The 23,629-nt window shown below is 47.6% G+C and overlaps 1 protein-coding gene across 2 annotated transcripts in view; it reads right to left on the bottom strand.

Moving 5' to 3' along the window:
* Nucleotides 1–233: 233 nt before the first annotated feature.
* LOC115121479 (protein-tyrosine sulfotransferase 1-like) overlaps nucleotides 234–23,629 on the bottom strand; it is a 94,912-nt gene continuing 71,516 nt past the window's right edge. Inside the window, exons 4-6 of one of the 2 annotated variants that reach the window (XM_065024191.1) lie at nucleotides 3,216–3,266; nucleotides 2,461–2,521; nucleotides 234–1,511 (exon numbers count right to left, since the gene is read on the bottom strand). In XM_065024191.1, coding sequence (XP_064880263.1) covers nucleotides 2,486–2,521; nucleotides 3,216–3,266 — 87 coding nt within the window. In that variant the 3' untranslated portion in view covers nucleotides 234–1,511; nucleotides 2,461–2,485. The remainder of the gene's footprint in view (nucleotides 1,512–2,460; nucleotides 2,522–3,215; nucleotides 3,267–23,629) is intronic. The other variant, XM_065024192.1, reaches the window with a different exon arrangement.

Raw genomic sequence — 23,629 nt, forward strand, 5'->3', positions numbered from 1 at the left:
ATAGATTACAGTGGCTCATAGGCTACTTTAAGCGTGAGAACCAATCGAACATCCAAGTTGTAAAAAAATTCTGAACTTCCCCTTTAAACATTTATATTTCTTAAGGTATTTGGTCTCGTCTTCCTGACTCGAAACCTTCCTCTTTTCTCTCTCTCTCTCCATGGCTGTGGCTTACGGCCATACTCCTCCTCTTTTCACAATACCATTCACAAAAACACACACTGAACAACCGGTTTACAAAATGCCATCTTTATCACTGTCAATACTTAAAAACAGATCTTGTACATCCGTACCCATGGAATTGCACTATAGAAAGACATGAAAAACAAACATTAAAATAGATATTGCATCCTCAAAAAGCAAAATGTCATCCATAAATACATTACTAACTTTTTTTGATGTTTAAGTCCACTGTATTTTCTTACAACAGAATCACAGATTTATATATTTATATTTTATATTTATATAGCCAGGAGAAATCATTTAAAAGAAGAAAAAAACATTTGGATGAGCATGGTGTCACGAGAATTGTTTTTCAAAATTCTGGTAACTTTCAAAATATTTCCATGTTTTTCCAGAAATCCTGGTTGTAGGATCTCAGGAATCTCCCAACTGGGATTTTTTGGAAAATCTAGGAAATTGGGGAAATGTTGCAACCCTCGACAAGAAAGATAGTAACATAGACATTCTCTGGTCACCATTTTGTGACAAATGCATCATTTGTTTACAGTACGAACATCAAAAGGCCAAGAGAGTTCTCCACAAAACCAGTGTAGAATACGGTTATATCCAGTCATGATGTTATACACTATGACCAAAAGTATGTGGACACCTGCTCGTAGAACATCTCATTCCAAAATCACGGGCATTAATATGGAGTTGGTCCACTGATCCAGAGTCCAATGGCGGCAACCTTTACACCACTACAGCCGACGCTTGGCATTACGCATGGTGATCTTAGGCCTTGTGTGCGGCTGCTCTGCCACGGAAACCCGTTTCATGTAGCTCCCCTGACGAACAGTTCTTGTGCTGAAGTTACTTCCAGGGGCTCGTGAGTGAGTGTTTGCAACGATTTTTACGCGCTTCAGCACTCGGCGGTCCAGTTCTGTGACTTTGTGTGGCCTACCATTTCGTGGCTTTGACGTTGATTCCTCCAAGACGTTTCCACTTCATAATAACAGCACTTACAGTTGACCGGGGCAGCTCTAGCAGGGCAGAAAGGTGGCATCCTATAACAGTGCCACGTTGTAAGTCACTGAGCTCTTCAGTTCGGGGCCATTCTACTGCAAATGTTTGTCTATGGAGATTGCACGGCAGTGTGCTCGATTTTATACACCTGTCAGCAACGGGTGTGGCTGAAATAGCCGAATCCACTAATTGGAAGTGATGTCCACATACTTTTGTATATATAGCGTATGTGTTTGTGTGTGTGTGTCCATGGAAGAGTACTGAGGTCCCCAAAAAGTGGTGGTGAGTGTATTGGATGTCTGTCCATCGGTACCCCGTCTTGTCTGAAACACACAGCACATACGTCATTAGAGGTCTCACTCAGACACTGTATTTCACAGTCAATGGGAACTACCAGAAAGGTTGTGAATGTATCCCAAATGGCACACTATTCCCTATTTAGTATCCTATTCCCTATTTAGTGCACTACTTTTTGACCAGAGCTCTATTCCCTATTTAGTGCACTACTTTTGACCAGAGCCCTATTCCCTATTTAGTGCACTACTTTTTGACCAGAGCCCTATTCCCTATTTAGTGCACTACCTTTTGACCAGAGCCCTATTCCCTATTTAGTGCACTACTTTTTGACCAGAGCCCTATTCCCTATTTTAGTGCACTACTTTTTGACCAGAGCCCTATTCCCTATTTAGTGCACTACTTTTTAACCAGAGCCCTATTCCCTATTTAGTGCACTACTTTTGGACCAGAGCCCTAATTCCCTATTTAGTACCCTATTCCCTATTTAGTGCACTACTTTTTGACCAGAGCCCTATTCCCTATTTAGTACCCTATTCCCTATATAGGGAATAGGATGCCATTTAAGACCCATTGTGGATGCGTGGTATTAGGACTGAACTCAACTTAACATCACTGTCCATCAACTACACCACCTGTGATTGGCTTATACTACACCACCTGTGATTGGCTTATACTACACCACCTGTGATTGGCTTATACTACCCACCTGTGATTGGCTTATACTACCCACCTGTGATTGGCTTATACTACACCACCTGTGATTGGCTTATACTACACCACCTGTGATTGGCTTATACTACCCACCTGTGATTGGCTTATACTACACCACCTGTGATTGGCTTATACTACCCACCTGTGATTGGCTTATACTACCCACCTGTGATTGGCTTATACTACACCACCTGTGATTGGCTTATACTACCCACCTGTGATTGGCTTATACTACACCACCTGTGATTGGCTTATACTACCCACCTGTGGGGCATGTTGGTTGCTCCTCCTAACTGGGGTTCGGTTTCTCTGGAGTCTTCTGAAGCTGAAGGGGAGAGGAGAAAGACTCGTCAGACTTGGAGGCATTATGGGAATTCTCTCGTCTGGGACAAGAGGAGAGGGGATGTTTCATTACGAGAGGAGATCAAATCCGATCAGAGTGGGAATGTGTTGGAAATCAATCATTTGTGCCAAAAGGTATGAACTGTTGAAAGAAGTCAAATACATCATGGCTCTGCTTATACACACACACGCACACACACACACACACACACACACACACACACACACACACACACACACACACTGTGTGCTTGCTGCCACATGGTGGCAGTGGTACTCTTCCTTCCAACAGAACACATCAGTCTGGTGACAGAGAGAAAAACAGGAGACGGAAAATAACAAGAGTGCGCTAACCGCTAATGTGGGGAGGACGCATTCCAAAAATATGAACACAAGGTGAGAAATGAGACCGGAGAACAACAGTCAGGCTACAGTACAGCAGACAGCGAGGGCAAAGCATACGCAGAATGTCATTATGACCAACAATAAAAATGAAGAGAAGCAGATGGGAAATTGTGTAAACAGATTTCCAACGAACAGCGGACACTATTTTGCCACTAATAAAGATAGACGATGGGTGCAACTAAATCAATCAAAAAGAAAGTGATGAAAATGTTTGAGTTGAATTTGGGAAATAAAACTGCAGAACAGAACTACAGGCAGAATAGCTACTGTACCTGAGATTGTTCTCTTAGAAACTCAGGTAGCTGAAATTCACCTTTAAAGACCTGGGGAAACAAAGGACTGGTTTAGAGGTAACCTTTAAAGACCTGCTGGAGAAACAAAGGACTGGTTTAGAGGTAACCTTTAAAGACCTGGGGAAACAAAGGACTGGTTTAGAGGTAACATTTAAAGACCTGGAGAAACAAAGGACTGGTTTAGAGGTATCCTTTAAAGACCTGCTGGGGAAACAAAGGACTGGTTTAGAGGTAACCTTTAAAGACCTGGAGAAACAAAGGACTGGTTTAGAGGTAACCTTTAAAGACCTGCTGGAGAAACAAAGGACTGGTTTAGAGGTAACCTTTAAAGACCTGGAGAAACAAAGGACTGTTTTAGAGGTAACCTTTAAAGACCTGCTGGAGAAACAAAGGACTGGTTTAGAGGTAACCTTTAAAGACCTGGAGAAACAAAGGACTGGTTTAGAGGTAACCTTTATAGACCTGGGGAACAAAGGACTGGTTTAGAGGTAACCTTTAAAGACCTGGAGAAACAAAGGACTGGTTTAGAGGTAACCTTTAAAGACCTGCTGGAGAAACAAAGGACTGGTTTATAGGTAACCTTTAAAGACCTGCTGGGGAAACAAAGGACTGGTTTAGAGGTAACCTTTAAAGACCTGGAGAAACAAAGGACTGGTTTAGAGGTAACCTTTAAAGACCTGGAGAAACAAAGGACTGGTTTAGAGGTAACCTTTAAAGACCTGGAGAAACAAAGGACTGGTTTAGAGGTAACCTTTAAAGACCTGGAGAAACAAAGGACTGGTTTAGGGGTAACCTTTAAAGACCTGGAGAAACAAAGGACTGGTTTAGAGGTAACCTTTAAAGACCTGCTGGGGAAACAAAGGACTGGTTTAGAGGTAACCTTTAAAGACCTGCTGGGGAAACAAAGGACTGGTTTAGAGGTAACCTTTATAGACCTGGGGAAACAAAGGACTGGTTTAGAGGTAACCTTTATAGACCTGGGGAAACAAAGGACTGGTTTAGAGGTAACCTTTAAAGACCTGCTGGAGAAACAAAGGACTGGTTTAGAGGTAACCTTTAAAGACCTGCTGGAGAAACAAAGGACTGGTTTAGAGGTAACCTTTAAAGACCTGGAGAAACAAAGGACTGGTTTAGAGGTAACCTTTAAAGACCTGGAGAAACAAAGGACTGGTTTAGAGGTAACCTTTAAAGACCTGCTGGGGAAACAAAGGACTGGTTTAGAGGTAACCTTTAAAGACCTGCTGGGGAAACAAAGGACTGGTTTAGAGGTAACCTTTAAAGACCTGCTGGAGAAACAAAGGACTGGTTTAGAGGTAACCTTTAAAGACCTGCTGGGGAAACAAAGGACTGGTTTAGAGGTAACCTTTAAAGACCTGGAGAAACAAAGGACTGGTTTAGAGGTAACCTTTAAAGACCTGCTGGGGAAACAAAGGACTGGTTTAGAGGTAACCTTTAAAGACCTGCTGGGGAAACAAAGGACTGGTTTAGAGGTAACCTTTAAAAACCTGCTGGAGAAACAAAGGCCTGGTTTAGGGGTAACCTTTAAAGACCTGGAGAAACAAAGGACTGGTTTAGAGGTAACCTTTAAAGACCTGCTGGAGAAACAAAGGACTGGTTTAGAGGTAACCTTTAAAGACCTGGAGAAACAAAGGACTGGTTTAGAGGTAACTTTTAAAGACCTGGAGAAACAAAGGACTGGTTTAGAGGTAACCTTTAAAGACCTGCTGGGGAAACAAAGGACTGGTTTAGAGGTAACCTTTAAAGACCTGCTGGGGAAACAAAGGACTGGTTTAGAGGTAACCTTTAAAGACCTGTTGGAGAAACAAAGGACTGGTTTAGAGGTAACCTTTAAAGACCTGGAGAAACAAAGGACTGGTTTAGAGGTAACCTTTATAGACCTGGGGAAACAAAGGACTGGTTTAGAGGTAACCTTTAAAGACCTGCTGGAGAAACAAAGGACTGGTTTAGAGGTAACCTTTAAAGACCTGCTGGGGAAACAAAGGACTGGTTTAGAGGTAACCTTTAAAGACCTGCTGGGGAAACAAAGGACTGGTTTAGAGGTAACCTTTAAAGACCTGCTGGGGAAACAAAGGACTGGTTTAGAGGTAACCTTTAAAGACCTGATGGGGAAACAAAGGGCTGGTTTAGAGGTAACCTTTAAAGACCTGGGGAAACAAAGGACTGGTTTAGAGGTAACCTTTAAAAAGCTGCTGGAGAAACAAAGGACTGGTTTAGAGATAACCTTTAAAGACCTGGAGAATAAAAAAGGACTGGTTTAGAGGTAACCTTTAAAGACCTGGAGAAACAAAGGACTGGTTTAGGGGTAACATTTAGAGACCTGGAGGAACAAAGGACTGGTTTAGAGGTAACCTTTAAAGATCTGGAGAAACAAAGGACTGGTTTAGAGGTAACCTTTAAAGACCTGCTGGGGAAACAAAGGACTGGTTTAGAGGTAACCTTTAAAGACCTGCTGGAGAAACAAAGGACTGGTTTAGAGGTAACCTTTAAAGACCTGCTGGGGAAACAAAGGACTGGTTTAGAGGTAACCTTTAGAGACCTGGGGAAACAAAGGACTGGTTTAGAGGTAACCTTTAAAGACCTGCTGGGGAAACAAAGGACTGGTTTAGAGGTAACCTTTAAAGACCTGGAGAAACAAGGGACTGATTTAGAGGTAACCTTTAAAGACCTGGAGAAACAAATGACTGGTTTAGAGGTAACCTTTAAAGACCTGGAGAAACAAAGGACTGGTTTAGAGGTAACCTTTAAAGACCTGGAGAAACAAAGGACTGGTTTAGAGGTAACCTTTAAAGACCTGCTGGGGAAACAAAGGACTGGTTTAGAGGTAACCTTTAAAGACCTGCTGGGGAAACAAAGGACTGGTTTAGAGGTAACCTTTAAAGACCTGCTGGGGAAAAAAAGGACTGGTTTAGAGGTAACCTTTAAAGACCTGCTGGGGAAACAAAGGACTGGTTTAGAGGTAACCTTTAAAGAGGTAACCTTTAAAGACCTGCTGGAGAAACAAAGGACTGTTTTAGAGGTATCCTTTAAAGACCTGCTGGAGAAACAAAGGACTGGTTTAGAGGTAACCTTTAAAGACCTGGAGAAACAAAGGACTGGTTTAGAGGTAACCTTTAAAGACCTGGGGAAACAAAGGACTGGTTTAGAGGTAACCTTTAAAGACCTGGAGAAACAAAGGACTGGTTTAGAGGTAACCTTTAAAGACCTGGGGAAACAAAGGACTGGTTTAGAGGTAACATTTAAAGACCTGGAGAAACAAAGGACTGGTTTAGAGGTAATCTTTAAAGACCTGGAGAAACAAAGGACTGGTTTAGAGGTAACCTTTAAAGACCTGCTTGGGAAACAAAGGACTGGTTTAGAGGTAACCTTTAAAGACCTGCTGGGGAAACAAAGGACTGGTTTAGAGGTAACCTTTAAAGACCTGCTGGAGAAACAAAGGACTGGTTTAGAGGTAACCTTTAAAGACCTGCTGGGGAAACAAAGGACTGGTTTAGAGGTAACCTTTAAAGACCTGGAGAAACAAAGGACTGGTTTAGAGGTAACCTTTAAAGACCTGGAGAAACAAAGGACTGGTTTAGAGGTAACCTTTAAAGACCTGGGGAAACAAAGGACTGGTTTAGAGGTAACATTTAAAGACCTGGAGAAACAAAGGACTGGTTTAGAGGTAATCTTTAAAGACCTGGAGAAACAAAGGACTGGTTTAGAGGTAACCTTTAAAGACCTGCTTGGGAAACAAAGGACTGGTTTAGAGGTAACCTTTAAAGACCTGCTGGGGAAACAAAGGACTGGTTTAGAGGTAACCTTTAAAGACCTGCTGGAGAAACAAAGGACTGGTTTAGAGGTAACCTTTAAAGACCTGCTGGGGAAACAAAGGACTGGTTTAGAGGTAACCTTTAAAGACCTGGAGAAACAAAGGACTGGTTTAGAGGTAACCTTTAAAGACCTGCTGGAGAAACAAAGGACTGGTTTAGAGGTAACCTTTAAAGACCTGCTGGAGAAACAAAGGACTGGTTTAGAGGTAACCTTTAAAGACCTGCTGGAGAAACAAAGGACTGGTTTAGAGGTAACCTTTAAAGACCTGGAGAAACAAAGGACTGGTTTAGAGGTAACCTTTAAAGACCTGGAGAAAGAAAGGACTGGTTTAGAGGTAACCTTTAAAGACCTGGAGAAACAAAGGACTGGTTTAGAGGTAACCTTTAAAGACCTGGGGAAACAAAGGACTGGTTTAGAGGTAACCTTTAAAGACCTGGAGAAACAAAGGACTGGTTTAGAGGTAACCTTTAAAGACCTGCTGGGGAAACAAAGGACTGGTTTAGAGGTAACCTTTAAAGACCTGGAGAAACAAAGGACTGGTTTAGAGGTAACCTTTAAAGACCTGGAGAAACAAAGGACTGGTTTAGAGGTAATCTTTAAAGACCTGGAGAAACAAAGGACTGGTTTAGAGGTAACCTTTAAAGACCTGCTGGGGAAACAAAGGACTGGTTTAGAGGTAACCTTTAAAGACCTGGAGAAACAAAGGACTGGTTTAGAGGTAACCTTTAAAGACCTGGAGAAACAAAGGACTGGTTTAGAGGTAACCTTTAAAGACCTGGAGAAACAAAGGACTGGTTTAGAGGTAACCTTTAAAGACCTGCTGGAGAAACAAAGGACTGGTTTAGAGGTAACCTTTAAAGACCTGGAGAAACAAAGGACTGGTTTAGAGGTAACCTTTAAAGACCTGCTGGGGAAACAAAGGACTGGTTTAGAGGTAACCTTTAGAGACCTGGGGAAACAAAGGACTGGTTTAGAGGTAACCTTTAAAGACCTGCTGGGGAAACAAAGGACTGGTTTAGAGGTAACCTTTAAAGACCTGGAGAAACAAGGGACTGATTTAGAGGTAACCTTTAAAGACCTGGAGAAACAAATGACTGGTTTAGAGGTAACCTTTAAAGACCTGGAGAAACAAAGGACTGGTTTAGAGGTAACCTTTAAAGACCTGGAGAAACAAAGGACTGGTTTAGAGGTAACCTTTAAAGACCTGCTGGGGAAACAAAGGACTGGTTTAGAGGTAACATTTAAAGACCTGCTGGGGAAACAAAGGACTGGTTTAGAGGTAACCTTTAAAGACCTGCTGGGGAAACAAAGGACTGGTTTAGAGGTAACCTTTAAAGACCTGCTGGGGAAACAAAGGACTGGTTTAGAGGTAACCTTTAAAGACCTGCTGGAGAAACAAAGGACTGTTTTAGAGGTATCCTTTAAAGACCTGCTGGAGAAACAAAGGACTGGTTTAGAGGTAACCTTTAAAGACCTGGAGAAACAAAGGACTGGTTTAGAGGTAACCTTTAAAGACCTGGGGAAACAAAGGACTGGTTTAGAGGTAACCTTTAAAGACCTGGAGAAACAAAGGACTGGTTTAGAGGTAACCTTTAAAGACCTGGGGAAACAAAGGACTGGTTTAGAGGTAACATTTAAAGACCTGGAGAAACAAAGGACTGGTTTAGAGGTAACCTTTAAAGACCTGGAGAAACAAAGGACTGGTTTAGAGGTAACCTTTAAAGACCTGGAGAAACAAAGGACTGGTTTAGAGGTAACCTTTAAAGACCTGGAGAAACAAAGGACTGGTTTAGAGGTAACCTTTAAAGATCTGCTGGGGAAACAAAGGACTGGTTTAGAGGTAACCTTTAAAGACCTGCTGGGGAAACAAAGGACTGGTTTAGAGGTAAGCTTTAAAGACCTGGAGAAACAAAGGACTGGTTTAGAGGTAACCTTTAAAGACCTGCTGGAGAAACAAAGGACTGGTTTAGAGGTAACCTTTAAAGACCTGCTGGGGAAACAAAGGACTGGTTTAGAGGTAACCTTTAAAGACCTGGAGAAACAAAGGACTGGTTTAGAGGTAACCTTTAAAGACCTGGAGAAACAAAGGAGTGGTTTAGAGGTAACCTTTAAAGACCTGCTGGAGAAACAAAGGACTGGTTTAGAGGTAACCTTTAAAGACCTGGAGAAACAAAGGACTGGTTTAGAGGTAACCTTTAAAGACCTGCTGGGGAAACAAAGGACTGGTTTAGAGGTAACCTTTAAAGACCTGGAGAAACAAAGGACTGGTTTAGAGGTAACCTTTAAAGACCTGGAGAAACAAAGGACTGGTTTAGAGGTAACCTTTAAAGACCTGGAGGAACAAAGGACTGGTTTAGAGGTAACCTTTAAAGACCTGGAGGAACAAAGGACTGGTTTAGAGGTAACCTTTAAAGACCTGGAGGAACAAAGGACTGGTTTAGAGGTAACCTTTAAAGACCTGGAGGAACAAAGGACTGGTTTAGAGGTAACCTTTAAAGACCTGGAGGAACAAAGGACTGGTTTAGAGGTAACCTTTAAAGACCTGGAGGAACAAAGGACTGGTTTAGAGGTAACCTTTAAAGACCTGCTGGGGAAACAAAGGACTGGTTTAGAGGTAACCTTTAAAGACCTGCTGGGGAAACAAAGGACTGGTTTAGAGGTAACCTTTAAAGACCTGGAGAAACAAAGGACTGGTTTAGAGGTAACCTTTAAAGACCTGCTGGGGAAACAAAGGACTGGTTTAGAGGTAACCTTTAAAGACCTGCTGGGGAAACAAAGGACTGGTTTAGAGGTAACCTTTAAAGACCTGGAGAAACAAAGGACTGGTTTAGAGGTAACCTTTAAAGACCTGGAGGAACAAAGGACTGGTTTAGAGGTAACCCTTAAAGACCTGGAGAAACAAAGGACTGGTTTAGAGGTAACCTTTAAAGACCTGGAGAAACAAAGGACTGGTTTAGAGGTAACCTTTAAAGACCTGCTGGGGAAACAAAGGACTGGTTTAGAGGTAACCTTTAAAGACCTGCTGGGGAAACAAAGGACTGGTTTAGAGGTAACCTTTAAAGACCTGGAGGAACAAAGGACTGGTTTAGAGGTAACCTTTAAAGACCTGGAGAAACAAAGGACTGGTTTAGAGGTAACCTTTAAAGACCTGGAGAAACAAAGGACTGGTTTAGAGGTAACCTTTAAAGACCTGGGGAAACAAAGGACTGGTTTAGCGGTAACCTTTAAAGACCTGGGGAAACAAAGGACTGGTTTAGAGGTAACCTTTAAAGACCTGGAGAAACAAAGGACTGGTTTAGAGGTAACCTTTAAAGACCTGCTGGGGAAACAAAGGACTTGTTTAGAGGTAACCTTTAAAGACCTGGAGAAACAAAGGACTGGTTTAGAGGTAACCTTTAAAGACCTGGAGAAACAAAGGACTGGTTTAGAGGTAACCTTTAAAGACCTGGAGAAACAAAGGACTGGTTTAGAGGTAACCTTTAAAGACCTGCTGGGGAAACAAAGGACTGGTTTAGAGGTAACCTTTAAAGACCTGGAGAAACAAAGGACTGGTTTAGAGGTAACCTTTAAAGACCTGGGGAAACAAAGGACTGGTTTAGAGGTAACCTTTATAGACCTGGGGAAACAAAGGACTGGTTTAGAGGTAACCTTTAAAGACCTGGAGAAACAAAGGACTGGTTTAGAGGTAACCTTTAAAGACCTGCTGGGGAAACAAAGGACTGGTTTAGAGGTAACCTTTAAAGACCTGGAGAAACAAAGGACTGGTTTAGAGGTAACCTTTAAAGACCTGCTGGGAAAACAAAGGACTGGTTTAGAGGTAACCTTTAAAGACCTGCTGGGAAAACAAAGGACTGGTTTAGAGGTAACCTTTAAAGACCTGCTGGAGAAACAAAGGACTGGTTTAGAGGTAACCTTTAAAGACCTGCTGGGGAAACAAAGGACTGGTTTAGAGGTAACCTTTAAAGACCTGGAGAAACAAAGGACTGGTTTAGAGGTAACCTTTAAAGACCTGGAGAAACAAAGGACTGGTTTAGAGGTAACCTTTAAAGACCTGGAGAAACAAAGGACTGGTTTAGAGGTAACCTTTAAAGACCTGGAGGAACAAAGGACTGGTTTAGAGGTAACCTTTAAAGACCTGCTGGGGAAACAAAGGACTGGTTTAGAGGTAAGTTATGTTAAAGAACATCATGGGCAGAAGATCCAGAGCTCCAGACCTTTAATGTCTATCCAACTACAGATGAAGTGCAAACTAAATGTAAGATTTATTTGACCTAAAACCCTGAAGAAAGCTAAAAATGGACCAAAACACGTTGCGTTTGACTCAACAATAAAGCACTTTCATTAACGTCCACCGTTCTCCAAGAGTTGCTGAATTTCCTCTTTACTTCAGACTATTCGACCCCACATGATTCCATCTTTCTCTGTTATTTTGCAATCAGCCTTGGAACTGGCATCAACGAATCAAATGTCCACTTCCTCTCACTAAGTCCAGCAGGATGAGCTAATTAAAGCGTAGCCTTAGTGCTGTTGGAGTCTGACTGACTGGTGTGTTTTCTCATCCCTAAAAGAAACATCGACAGCCTCCTGCGACGGGTCTTGACATGTTAGCTGATGGGGAGCGTTATCGACTTAGTGAAAGGAGACATGTTAGCTGATGAGAGAGTGAGAGAGAGACAGAGAGAGAGAGAGACAGAGAGAGAGAGAGAGAGACAGAGAGAGAGAGAGAGTGAGAGAGAGAGAGAGAGAGAGAGACAGAGAGAGAGAGAGAGAGACAGAGACAGAGAGACACAGAGAGAGAGAGAGACAGAGAGAGAGACAGAGAGAGAGACAGAGAGAGAGACAGAGAGAGAGACAGAGAGAGACAGAGAGACAGAGAGACAGAGAGAGAGACAGAGAGAGACAGAGAGAGACAGAGAGAGAGAGAGAGAGAGACAGACACAGAGAAAAAGAGAGAGAGAGAAAGAGAGAGACAGACAGAGTGTTGATTTCAAAAAAGCCTTTGACTCAATTTGGCATGAGGGTCTGCTATACAAACTGATGGAAAGTGGTGTTGGGGGTAAAACATACGACATTATAAAATCCATGTACACAAACAACAAGTGTGCGGTTAAAATTGGCAAAAAACACACACATTTCTTCACACAGGGTCGTGGGGTGAGACAGGGATGCAGCTTAAGCCCCACCCTCTTTAACATATATATCAACCAATTGGCGCGGGCACTAGAAAAGTCTGCAGCACCCGGCCTCACCCTACTAGAATCCGAAGTCAAATGTCTGCTGTTTGCTGATGATCTGGTGCTTCTGTCACCAACCAAGGAGTGCCTACAGCAGCACCTAGATCTTATGCACAGATTCTGTCAGACCTGGGCCCTGACAGTAAATTGCAGTAAGACCAAAATAATGGTGTTGCCCTAGAGCACACAAAAAACGATACATACCTTGGCCTAAACATCAGCGCCACAGGTAACATCCACAAAGCTGTGAACGATCTGAGAGACAAGGCAAGAAGGGCATTCTATGCCATCAAAAGGAACATAAATTTCAACATACCAATTAGGATTTGGCTAAAAATACTTGAATCAGTCATAGAGCCCATTGCCCTTTATGGTTGTGAGGTCTGGGGTCCGCTCACCAACCAAGACTTCACAAAATGGGACAAACACTAAATTGAGACTCTGCACGCAGAATTCTGCAAAAATATCCTCCGTGTACAACATAGAACACCAAATTAATGCATGCAGAGCAGAATTAGGTTGATACCCACTAATTATCAAAATCCAGAAAAGAGCCGTTAAATTCTATAACCACCTAAAAGGAAGTGATTCCCAAACCTTCCATAACAAAGCCATCACCTACAGAGAGATGAACCTGGAGAAGAGTCCTCTAAGCAAGCTGGTCCTGAGCACAATTAGACCCAACCAAATCACGAGAATTAACAAAAAAAACAGAGCAAACTAGAATGTTATTCGGCCCTAAACAGAGAGTACACAGCGGCAGAATACCTGACCACTGTGACTGACCCAAAATTAAGGAAAGCTTTGACTATGTACAAACTCAGTGAGCATAGCCTTGCTATTGAGAAAGGCCACCGTAGGCAGACATGGCTCTCAAGAGAAGACAGGCTATGTGCACACTGCCCACAAAATGAGGTGGAAACTGAGCTGCACTTCCTAACCTCCTGCCCAATGTATGACCATATTAGAGAGACATATTTCCCTCAGATTACACAGATCCACAAAGAATTTCAAAACAAATCCAATTTTGATAAACTCCCATATCTACTGGGTGAAATTCCACAGTGTGCCATCACAGCAGCGAGATTTGTGACCTGTTGCCACGAGAAAAAGGGCAACCAGTGAAGAACAAACACCATTGTAAATACAACCCATATTTATGCTTATTTATTTTATCTTGTGTCCTTTAACCATTTGTACATTGTTAAAACACTGTATATATATAATATGACATTTGTAATGTCTTTATTGTTTTGAAACTTCTGTATGCGTAATGTTTACTGTTAATTTTTATTGTTTATTTCACTTTATATATTATCTACCTCACTTGCTTTGGCAATGTTAACACATGTTTCCCATGCCAATAAAGCCCTTGAATTGAATTGAGAGAGAGACAGACAGAGAGAGAGAGAAACAGACAGACAGAGAGAGAAACAGACAGACAGACGAGGAGAGAGTTTAAGAGCCACAGAGCCACAGAGAGAAAGAGAGAGGTACTGTAGAGGGAAAGGGAGAAGTAGAGGGAGAGCAGGGCATGAATGGGTTACTGTTGTCCTGGTGACTGTTGACATAGGAAGCAGACAACACGTCGACATCTGGCTGACGGAGCGTTTCAAAGTACCATGTCCACTGGGGGACAACATCAGCGAGAGAGAAGGAGAGAGGGAGGAAAGGAGAGAGGGAGGAAAGGAGAGAGAGAGGAGAAGGAGAGAGAGAGAGAGAGAGAGAGAGGGAGGAGAAGGAGAGAGGGAGGAAAGGAGAGAGAGAGGAAAGGAGAGAGAGAGAGAGAGAGAGGGAGGAGAAGGAGAGAGGGAGGAAAGGAGAGAGAGAGGAAAGGAGAGAGAGAGGAAAAAGAGAGAGAGAGAGAGAGAGAGAGAGAGAGGGAGGAGAAGGAGAGAGGGAGGAAAGGGAGAGAGAGAGGAAAGGAGAGAGAGAGGGAGGAGAAGGAGAGAGAGAGGAAAGGAGAGAGAGAGGAAAGAGAGAGAGGGAAAGAGAGAGGGAGGAAAGGAGAGAGAGAGAGGAAAGGAGAGAGAGGAGGTGAGGGAGGAAAGGAGAGAGAGAAGAGAAGGAGAGAGGGAGGAAAGGGGAGAGAGGGAGGAAAGGAGAGAGAGGAAAGGGAGAGAGAGAGGAGAAGGAGAGATGGAGGAAAGGAGAGAGAGAGGAAAGGAGAGAGAGAGGAAAGGAGAGAGAGAGGAGAAGGAGAGGGAGGAAAGGATGGAGAGGAGAAGGAGAGGGAGGAAAGAAGAGAGGGAGGAAAGGAGAGAGGGAGGAAATGAGAGAGAGAGGAAAGGAGAGAGGGAGGAAAGGAGAGAGAGGGGAAAGGAGGGAGGAAAGGAGAGAGGGAGGAAAGGAGAGAGAGAGGAGAAGGAGAGATGGAGGAAAGGAGAGAGAGAGGAAAGGAGAGAGAGAGGAAAGGAGAGAGAGAGGAGAAGGAGAGGGAGGAAAGGATGGAGAGGAGAAGGAGAGGGAGGGAAGAAGAGAGGGAGGAAAGGAGAGAGGGAGGAAAGGAGAGAGAGAGGAGAAGGAGAGGGAGGAAAGGAGAGAGGGAGGAAAGGAGAGGGAGGAAAGGAGAGAGAGAGGAAAGGAGGAAAGGAGAGAGAGAGGAAAGGAGAGAGGGAGGAGAAGGAGAGAGAGAGGAAAGGAGGGAGGAAAGGAGAGAGGAAAGGAGAGAGAGAGGAGAAGGAGAGGGAGGAAAGGAGAGAGGGAGGGAGGAGAGAGGGAGGAGAAGGAGAGAGGGAGGAGAAGGAGAGAGGGAGGAAAGGAGAGAGGGAGGAGAAGGAGAGAGGGAGGAAAGGAGGGAGGGAGGAAAGGAGAGAGAGAGGAAAGGAGAGAGAGGAAAGGAGAGAGGGAGGAAAGGAGAAAAGGAGAGAGAGAGGAAAGGAGAGAGGGAGGAAAGGAGAGAGAGAGGAAAGGAGAGAGGGAGGAAAGGAGAGAGAGGAAAGGAGAGAGGGAGGAAAGGAGAGAAGGAGGAAAGGAGAGAGAGGAGAAGGAGAAGGAGGAAAGGAGAGGGAGGAAAGGAGAGAGGGAGGAGAAGGAGAGGGGGGAAAGGAGGGAGAGAGGAGAAGGAGAGGGATGAAAGGAGAGAGAGGAGGTGAGGGAGGAAAGGAGGGAGAGAGGAGGTGAGGGAGCAAAGGAGGGAGAGAGGAGGAGGGAAGGATTGAGGAAAGGAGGGAGGGGATCACCGTCACTGACCAGGACAAGTCAGTGACCTCGCATCCTGGCTTCCACTACGTGAGAGACTCCTGGAATTGCCCAGAGTGTGTGTGTGTGTGTGTGTGTGTGTGTGTGTGTGTGTGTGTGTGTGTGTGTGTGTGTGTGTGCACGCTGGAAGGGGTTTGCAGGTTTTCAAAGAACTTGGCAAACTGAGCACATCATTCCAGGCCCCCCCCAAGCCCCCCACCTCTCTTCACCTCTGCTGGGTGCTACACCAGACAGAAATCTAACAAAGGGACTTCTCTTGCTTTGTGCAAACAGGAAAATGATTGCATTGCTATGGTCTCGGATGGTCGCACAGCATGGTAACATGAAGTCTCTCCCGTCTTAGATTACTCAAACTCCTTGCCAGGAGTCTTCTAAACCTCTCGTTGTCCAAAAAAAACATTTTGATTTCGGAAGGAAAGACCCAGGGAAGAGCGAGAGATTGATAATCTGTCTGGCCAGGTGAGGGCAGCACTCAGACAGGGAACAGCATGGCTGTCTGGTCAGGTGAGGGCAGCACTCAGACAGGGAACAGCATGGCTGTCTGGCCAGGTGAGGGCAGCACTGAGACAGGGAACAGCATGGCTGTCTGGCCAGGTGAGGGCAGCACTGAGACAGGGAACAGCATGGCTGTCTGGCCAGGTGAGGGCAGCACTGAGACAGGGAACAGCATGGCTGTCTGGTCAGGTGAGGGCAGCACTGAGACAGGGAACAGCATGGCTGTCTGGTCAGGTGAGGGCAGCACTGAGACAGGGAACAGCATGGCTGTCTGGCCAGGTGAGGGCAGCACTGAGACAGGGAACAGCATGGCTGTCTGGCCAGGTGAGGGCAGCACTGAGACAGGGAACAGCATGGCTGTCTGGCCAGGTGAGGGCAGCACTGAGACAGGGAACAGCATGGCTGTCTGGTCAGGTGAGGGCAGCACTGAGAAAGGGAACAGCATGGCTGTCTGGTCAGGTGAGGGCAGCACTGAGACAGGGAACAGCATGGCTGTCTGGCCAGGTGAGGGCAGCACTGAGACAGGGAACACGTAGTGTTCTCTACGTAGTGCACTACTTTTGACCAGGACCATAGGGCTCTGTTCCTTACGTAGTGCACTACTTTAGACCAGGACCATAGGGCTCCGTTCCCTACGTAGTGCACTACTTTAGACCAGGACCATAGGGCTCTGTTCCTTACGTAGTGCACTACTTTTGACCAGGACCATAGGGCTCCGTTCCCTACGTAGTGCACTACTTTAGACCAGGACCATAGGGCTCCGTTCCCTACGCAGTGTACTACTTTAGACCAGGACCATAGGGCTCCGTTCCCTACGTAGTGCACTACTTTAGACCAGGACCATAGGGCTCCGTTCCCTACGTAGTGCACTACTTTAGACCAGGACCATAGGGCTCCGTTCCCTACGTAGTGCACTACTTTAGACCAGGACCATAGGGCTCCGTTCCCTACGTAGTGCACTACTTTAGACCAGGACCATAGGGCTCCGTTCCCTACGTAGTGCACTACTTTAGACCAGGACCATAGGGCTCCGTTCCCTACGTAGTGCACTACTTTAGACCAGGACCATAGGGCTCCGTTCCCTACGTAGTGCACTACTTTAGACCAGGACCATAGGGCTCTGTTCCCTACGTAGTGCACTACTTTAGACCAGGACCATAGGGCTCTGTTCCCTACGTAGTGCACTACTTTAGACCAGGACCATAGGGCTCTGTGGTCTGGAAACGGTATGGTTCTCCCTCCAGTTAGGATCCGTTGCCAGGGGGAACAGCATGCTGAAGCTACCCAGACTCCTCTACTCCAAGCTGGGCATGCTGACACACTGGTTCTCCCTCCAGTTAGGATCCGTTGCCAGGGGGAACAGCATGCTGAAGCTACCCAGACTCCTCTACTCCAAGCTGGGCATGCTGACACACTGGTTCTCCCTCCAGTTAGGATCCGTTGCCAGGGGGAACAGCATGCTGAAGCTACCCAGACTCCTCTACTCCAAGCTGGGCATGCTGACACACTGGTTCTCCCTCCAGTTAGGATCCGTTGCCAGGGGAACAGCATGCTGAAGCTACCCAGACTCCTCTACTCCAAGCTGGGCATGCTGACACACTGGTTCTCCCTCCAGTTAGGATCCGTTGCCAGGGGGAACAGCATGCTGAAGCTACCCAGACTCCTCTACTCCAAGCTGGGCATGCTGACACACTGGTTCTCCCATCTGTCCTGTGTTCCTCCATCTCTAGACGGAGAGAGTGTGCCAGCAAACATACATTTTCATATTTCATTTAGGCTAAGGTACACATTCTCTACAGATTACACAGCTTCTCCCGTATTTGAATATATTTAAAATATATTGAATGTTCAAACACTAAAAACACATCTACCAAATAGTCCTACCACCACGAAACAATGTAAACAGGGAAACCTTTTCCTACCTAATCACAAGGCTGCTGCTGTAATACCTCCTTGACGGTGTGTGTGTGTGTGTGTGTGTGTGTGTGTGTGTGTGTGTGTGTGTGTGTGTGTGTGTGTGTGTGTGTGTGTGTGTGTACACATGGCCACAAGGTTGTATGTAGGTGGGTGGGTACGTACTAAAATTGGCCATTCTTGCCTGTAGTTGTCTAAGAGACAGAAAATTGAATTTATCTGTAATGGTTTTCAACATGTGAGTGAGTGAGTGAGTGAGTGAGTGAGTGTGAGAGTGTGAGAGTGAGTGTGAGAGTGTGAGAGTGAGTGAGTGAGTGTGAGAGTGTGAGAGTGAGAGTGAGTGAGTGAGTGAGTGAGTGAGTGAGTGTGAGAGTGTGAGAGTGAGTGAGTGAGTGTGAGAGACAGAGATGTTTATTTTCTCTCCTTGGAACCATTTTGCAGGGGGGAGGGAGTAGGGGGGGGGTAGTGGGGTAGTAGTCTTGGCAACACCCCTCTACCCTTGCTGGTAAAAAAAAACAAACGAGGAAGCATGTGACTACAGTTCGTATTTCTCTATGGGCCTTCCTCCAACCCACTGTTGAACCAGTCTCTCTCTCTCCTGGGTTACATCCAAAATGGCACCCTAGTCCCTATGTAGGGAATAGAGTCTAAAGTAGTGCACTATATAGGGAATAGGGTCTAAAGTAGTGCCCTATATAAGGAATATGGTCTAAAGTAGTGCACTATGTAGGGAATAGGGTGCCATTTGGGATGCAGCCTAGGTCACGTGCTCAGAACTGTCCTATTCCCTCTCCCAGGACCCTATCACCCCCTTTTATAGGACCAGATGGTAGCCCTAATGCATTTGGCTGATTTGGGATCAGGTTTTTGTCACTGTCTCCATTGATTCATGTTAGGTTGGTTTTGCTGTTGCTGGTTCAGGGTCAGTACTGACAAGCTCCAGCTCGAGACTGACAAGCTCGTGTGCGTGCGTGCGCGTGCATGCGCGTGTGTGTATGTGTGTGTGTGTGTGTGTGTGATATGTGTGTGTGTGTAGATATTTGTGTGTGTGTGTGTGTGTGTAGATATGTGTGTGTGTGTGTAGATATGTGTGTGTGTGTGTGTGTGTGTGTAGATATGTGTGTGTGTGTAGATATGTGTGTGTGTGTGTGGCCTTCAGTAGATATGTGCCATAAGGAGATTAGGACGATAAATCATAACTCTATCCCCCGTGAACAGAGACACTAGCAGAGCTCCACTTATCTGTCATCCATGCTCCTGGATAATCACACGCACACACACACACGCACACACGCACGCACACGCACGCACCAGCCAGAGTGGGGGGTAGTTCTGAGTAGCTAGACATGGAAGCCAGAGTGGGGGGTAGTTCTGAGTAGCTAGACGTGGCAGCCAGAGTGGGGGGTAGTTCTGAGTAGCTAGACGTGGAAGACAGAGTGGGGTTAGTTCTGAGTAGCTAGACGTGGAAGCCAGAGTGGGGGTAGTTCTGAGTAGCTAGACACATGGAAGCCAGAGTGGGGGTAGTTCTGAGTAGACATGGAAGCCAGAGACATGGCAGCCAGAGTGGGGGTAGTTCTGAGTAGCTAGACATGGAAGCCAGAGTGGGGTTAGTTCTGAGTAGCTAGACATGGCAGCCAGAGTGGGGGTAGTTCTGAGTAGCTAGACGTGGCAGACAGAGTGGGAGGTAGTTCTGAGTAGCTAGACGTGGAAGCCAGAGTGGGGGTGATTCTGAGTAGCTAGACGTGGAAGCCAGAGTGGGGGTAGTTCTGAGTAGCTAGACATGGCAGACAGAGTGGGGGTAGTTCTGAGTAGCTAGACATGGAAGCCAGAGTGGGGGTAGTTCTGAGTAGCTAGACGTGGTAGCCAGAGTGGGGGTAGTTCTGAGTAGCTAGTCATGGCAGCCAGAGTGGGGGGTAGTTCTGAGTAGCTAGACGTGGCAGCCAGAGTGGGGGGTAGTTCTGAGTAGCTAGACATGGAAGCCAGAGTGGGGGGTGATTCTGAGTAGCTAGACATGGAAGACAGAGTGGGGTTAGTTCTGAGTAGCTAGACATGGAAGCCAGAGTGGGGGTAGTTCTGAGTAGCTAGACGTGGAAGCCAGAGTGGGGGATAGTTCTGAGTAGCTAGACATGGAAGCCAGAGTGGGGGTAGTTCTGAGTAGCTAGACGTGGAAGCCAGAGTGGGGGTAGTTCTGAGTAGCTAGACATGGAAGCCAGAGTGGGGGTAGTTCTGAGTAGCTAGACGTGGAAGCCAGAGTGGGGGTAGTTCTGAGTAGCTAGACGTGGCAGCCAGAGTGGGGGTAGTTCTGAGTAGCTAGACGTGGCAGCCAGAGTGGGGGTAGTTCTGAGTAGCTAGAGGTGGCAGCCAGAGTGGGGGTAGTTCTGAGTAGCTAGACGAGGAAGCCAGAGTGGGGGTAGTTCTGAGTAGCTAGACGAGGAAGCCAGAGTGGGGGGTAGTTCTGAGTAGCTAGACGTGGCAGCCAGAGTGGGGGGTAGTTCTGAGTAGCAAGACGAGGAAGCCAGTGTGGGGGGTAGTTCTGAGTAGCTAGACGTGGCAGCCAGAGTGGGGGGTAGTTCTGAGTAGCTAGACGTGGCAGCCAGAGAGGGGGGTAGTTCTGAGTAGCTAGACAAGGAAGCCAGAGTGGGGGGTAGTTCTGAGTAGCTAGACGTGGCAGACAGGCAGCTGTAACAACCTCCCTTTCTGAACATGGTTTTACACTAGAACACAACACTGTCTGCTTTTCCATATGTGCTGGAGTGTTACTGTATTTAACGCACCCCCGCTGCCAGGGAGCTCTGAAGGAGGGGCCAGACTCCAGGGCCAGTCACAGGGCTAGAGAGCTGACAGGCCAGACTCCAGGGCCAGTCACAGAGCTGAGAGGCCAGACTCCAGGGCCAGTCACAGGGCTGAGAGGCCAGACTCCAGGGCCAGTCACAGGGCTGAGAGGCCAGACTCCAGGGCCAGTCACAGAGCTGAGAGGCCAGACTCCAGGGCCAGTCACAGGGCTGAGAGGCCAGACTCCAGTCACAGGGCTGAGAGTCACAGGGCTGAGAGGCCAGACTCCAGGGCCAGTCACAGGGCTGAGAGGCCAGAGGCAGAGCAGACAGACCAGGGCCAGTCACAGGGCTGAGAGGCCAGACTCCAGGGCCAGTCAGGGCCAGACTCACAGAGCTGAGAGGCCAGACTCCAGGGCCAGTCACAGGGCTGAGAGGCCAGACTCCAGGGCCAGTCACAGGGCTGAGAGGCCAGACTCCAGGGCCAGTCACAGGGCTGAGAGGCCAGACTCCAGGGCCAGTCACAGGGCTGAGGAGGGCCAGTCACAGACTCCAGGGCCAGACACAGGGCTGAGAGGCCAGACTCCAGGGCCAGTCACAGAGCTGAGAGGCCAGACTCCAGGGCCAGTCACAGGGCTGAGAGGCCAGACTCCAGGGCCAGTCACAGGGCTGAGAGGCCAGACTCCAGGGCCAGTCACAGGGCTGAGAGGCCAGACTCCAGGGCCAGTCACAGGGCTGAGAGGCCAGACTCCAGGGCCAGTCACAGAGCTGAGAGGCCAGACTCCAGGGCCAGTCACAGGCTGAGAGGCCAGACTCCAGGGCCAGTCACAGGGCTGAGAGGCCAGACTCCAGGGCCAGTCACAGGGCTGAGAGGCCAGACTCCAGGGCCAGTCACAGGGCTGAGAGGCCAGACTCCAGGGCCAGTCACAGAGCTGAGAGGCCAGACTCCAGGGCCAGTCACAGGGCTGAGAGGCCAGACTCCAGGGCCAGTCACAGGGCTGAGAGGCCAGACTCCAGGGCCAGTCACAGGGCTGAGAGGCCAGACTCCAGGGCCAGTCACAGGGCTGAGAGGCCAGACTCCAGGGCCAGTCACAGGGCTACAGAGCTGAGAGGCCAGACTCCAGGGCCAGTCACAGGGCTGAGAGGCCAGACTCCAGGGCCAGTCACAGGGCTACAGAGCTGAGAGGCCAGACTCCAGGGCCAGTCACAGGGCTGAGAGGCCAGACTCCAGGGCCAGTCACAGGGCTGACAGGCCAGACTCCAGGGCCAGTCACAGAGCTGACAGGCCAGACTCCAGGGCCAGTCACAGAGCTGACAGGCCAGACTCCAGGGCCAGTCACAGAGCTGACAGGCCAGACTCCAGGGCCAGTCACAGAGCTGACAGGCCAGACTCCAGGGCCAGTCACAGGGCTGACAGGCCAGACTCCAGGGCCAGTCACAGAGCTGACAGGCCAGACTCCAGGGCCAGTCACAGAGCTGACAGGCCAGACTCCAGGGCCAGTCACAGAGCTGACAGGCCAGACTCCAGGGCCAGTCACAGAGCTTACAGGCCAGACTCCAGGGCCAGTCACAGAGCTGACAGGCCAGACTCCAGGGCCAGTCACAGAGCTGAGAGGCCAGACTCCAGGGCCAGTCACAGAGCTGACAGGCCAGACTCCAGGGCCAGTCACAGGGCTGAGTGGCCAGACTCCAGGGCCAGTCACAGGGCTAGAGAGCTGACAGGCCAGACTCCAGGGCCAGTCACAGGGCTGAGAGGCCAGACTCCAGGGCCAGTCACAGGGCTACAGAGCTGACAGGCCAGACTCCAGGGCCAGTCACAGGGCTGAGAGGCCAGGCTCCAGGGCCAGTCACAGGGCTGAGAGGCCAGACTCCAGGGCCAGTCACAGAGCTACAGGACTCTTCTCAAAGCACAGGATGTATGAATCCCAAATGGCACCCTAAACCCTACATAGTGCACTACTTTAGACAAAAGGTCCTGGTCAAAAGTAGTGAACTATACAGGGCAGGGTTAGTCAACACTTACCCTACGAGGTCCTACTGGAATTTATGTTCTACCTGATAATTAATTTCACCCACTTGGTATCCCAGGTCTAAATCAGTCCCTGATTAGAGGGGAACCTGGTGTCCCAGGTCTAAATCAGTCCCTGATTAGAGGGGAACCTGGTGTCCCAGGTCTAAATCAGTCCCTGATTATAGGGGAACAATGACAAAAATGCAGTGGAACTGGCTTGGAGGTCCAGAGTTGAGTTTGAGGGCTATAGGGAATAGGGTGCCATTTGGGACACAGACAGAGCGCACGGCTCCTCTTCTCAAAGCACCACAGGCTTGGCACCAACCGCCCGCCTGCCTGACCCGGCCACGAGCCACCTGGTGTTGCCCTGACCTCAGGCTCCGTGTGGGTGGTGGCTGCTTGACTGCCCTAGCTGAGGTCTGGTAGTGCCCAAATGGCACCCTATTCCTTTATGGGCCCTGGTCAAAGTAGTGCACTATGTAGGGTGTCATTTGGGATGTATCATGGAACTGTTCCCTGGGTGAGGCTGTGCTACACTGGAGCATCTAGAGGGAGTCTCTCCTCCCTCCCTTCCCTCTCTCTTCTCCCTCCCTCCCTTCCCTCTCCTCCCTCCCCTCCCTCTCTCTCTCTTCTCTCTCTCCTCCCTTCTCCATCTCCTCCCTCTCCTCCCTTCCTCCCTCTCCTCCCTTCTCTCTCTTCTCTCTCTCCTCCCTCCCTCCCTTCCCTCTCCTCCCTCCCCTCTTCTCCCTCCCCTCTTCTCCCTCTCCTTCCCTCTTCTCCCTCCCTTTACTCTTCTCCCACTCCTCCATCTCCTCACTCCCTCCCTTCTCCCGCCCTTCTCTCTTCTCCCTCCCTTCTCTCTTCTCCCTCCCTTCTCTCTTCTCCTCCCTTCTCTCTTCTCCCTCCCTCCCTTCCCTCTCCTCCCTCCCCTCCTCT

This window comes from Oncorhynchus nerka, linkage group LG11, assembly GCF_034236695.1.
Source record: "Oncorhynchus nerka isolate Pitt River linkage group LG11, Oner_Uvic_2.0, whole genome shotgun sequence".
Classification (NCBI taxonomy): Eukaryota; Metazoa; Chordata; class Actinopteri; order Salmoniformes; family Salmonidae; genus Oncorhynchus; species Oncorhynchus nerka.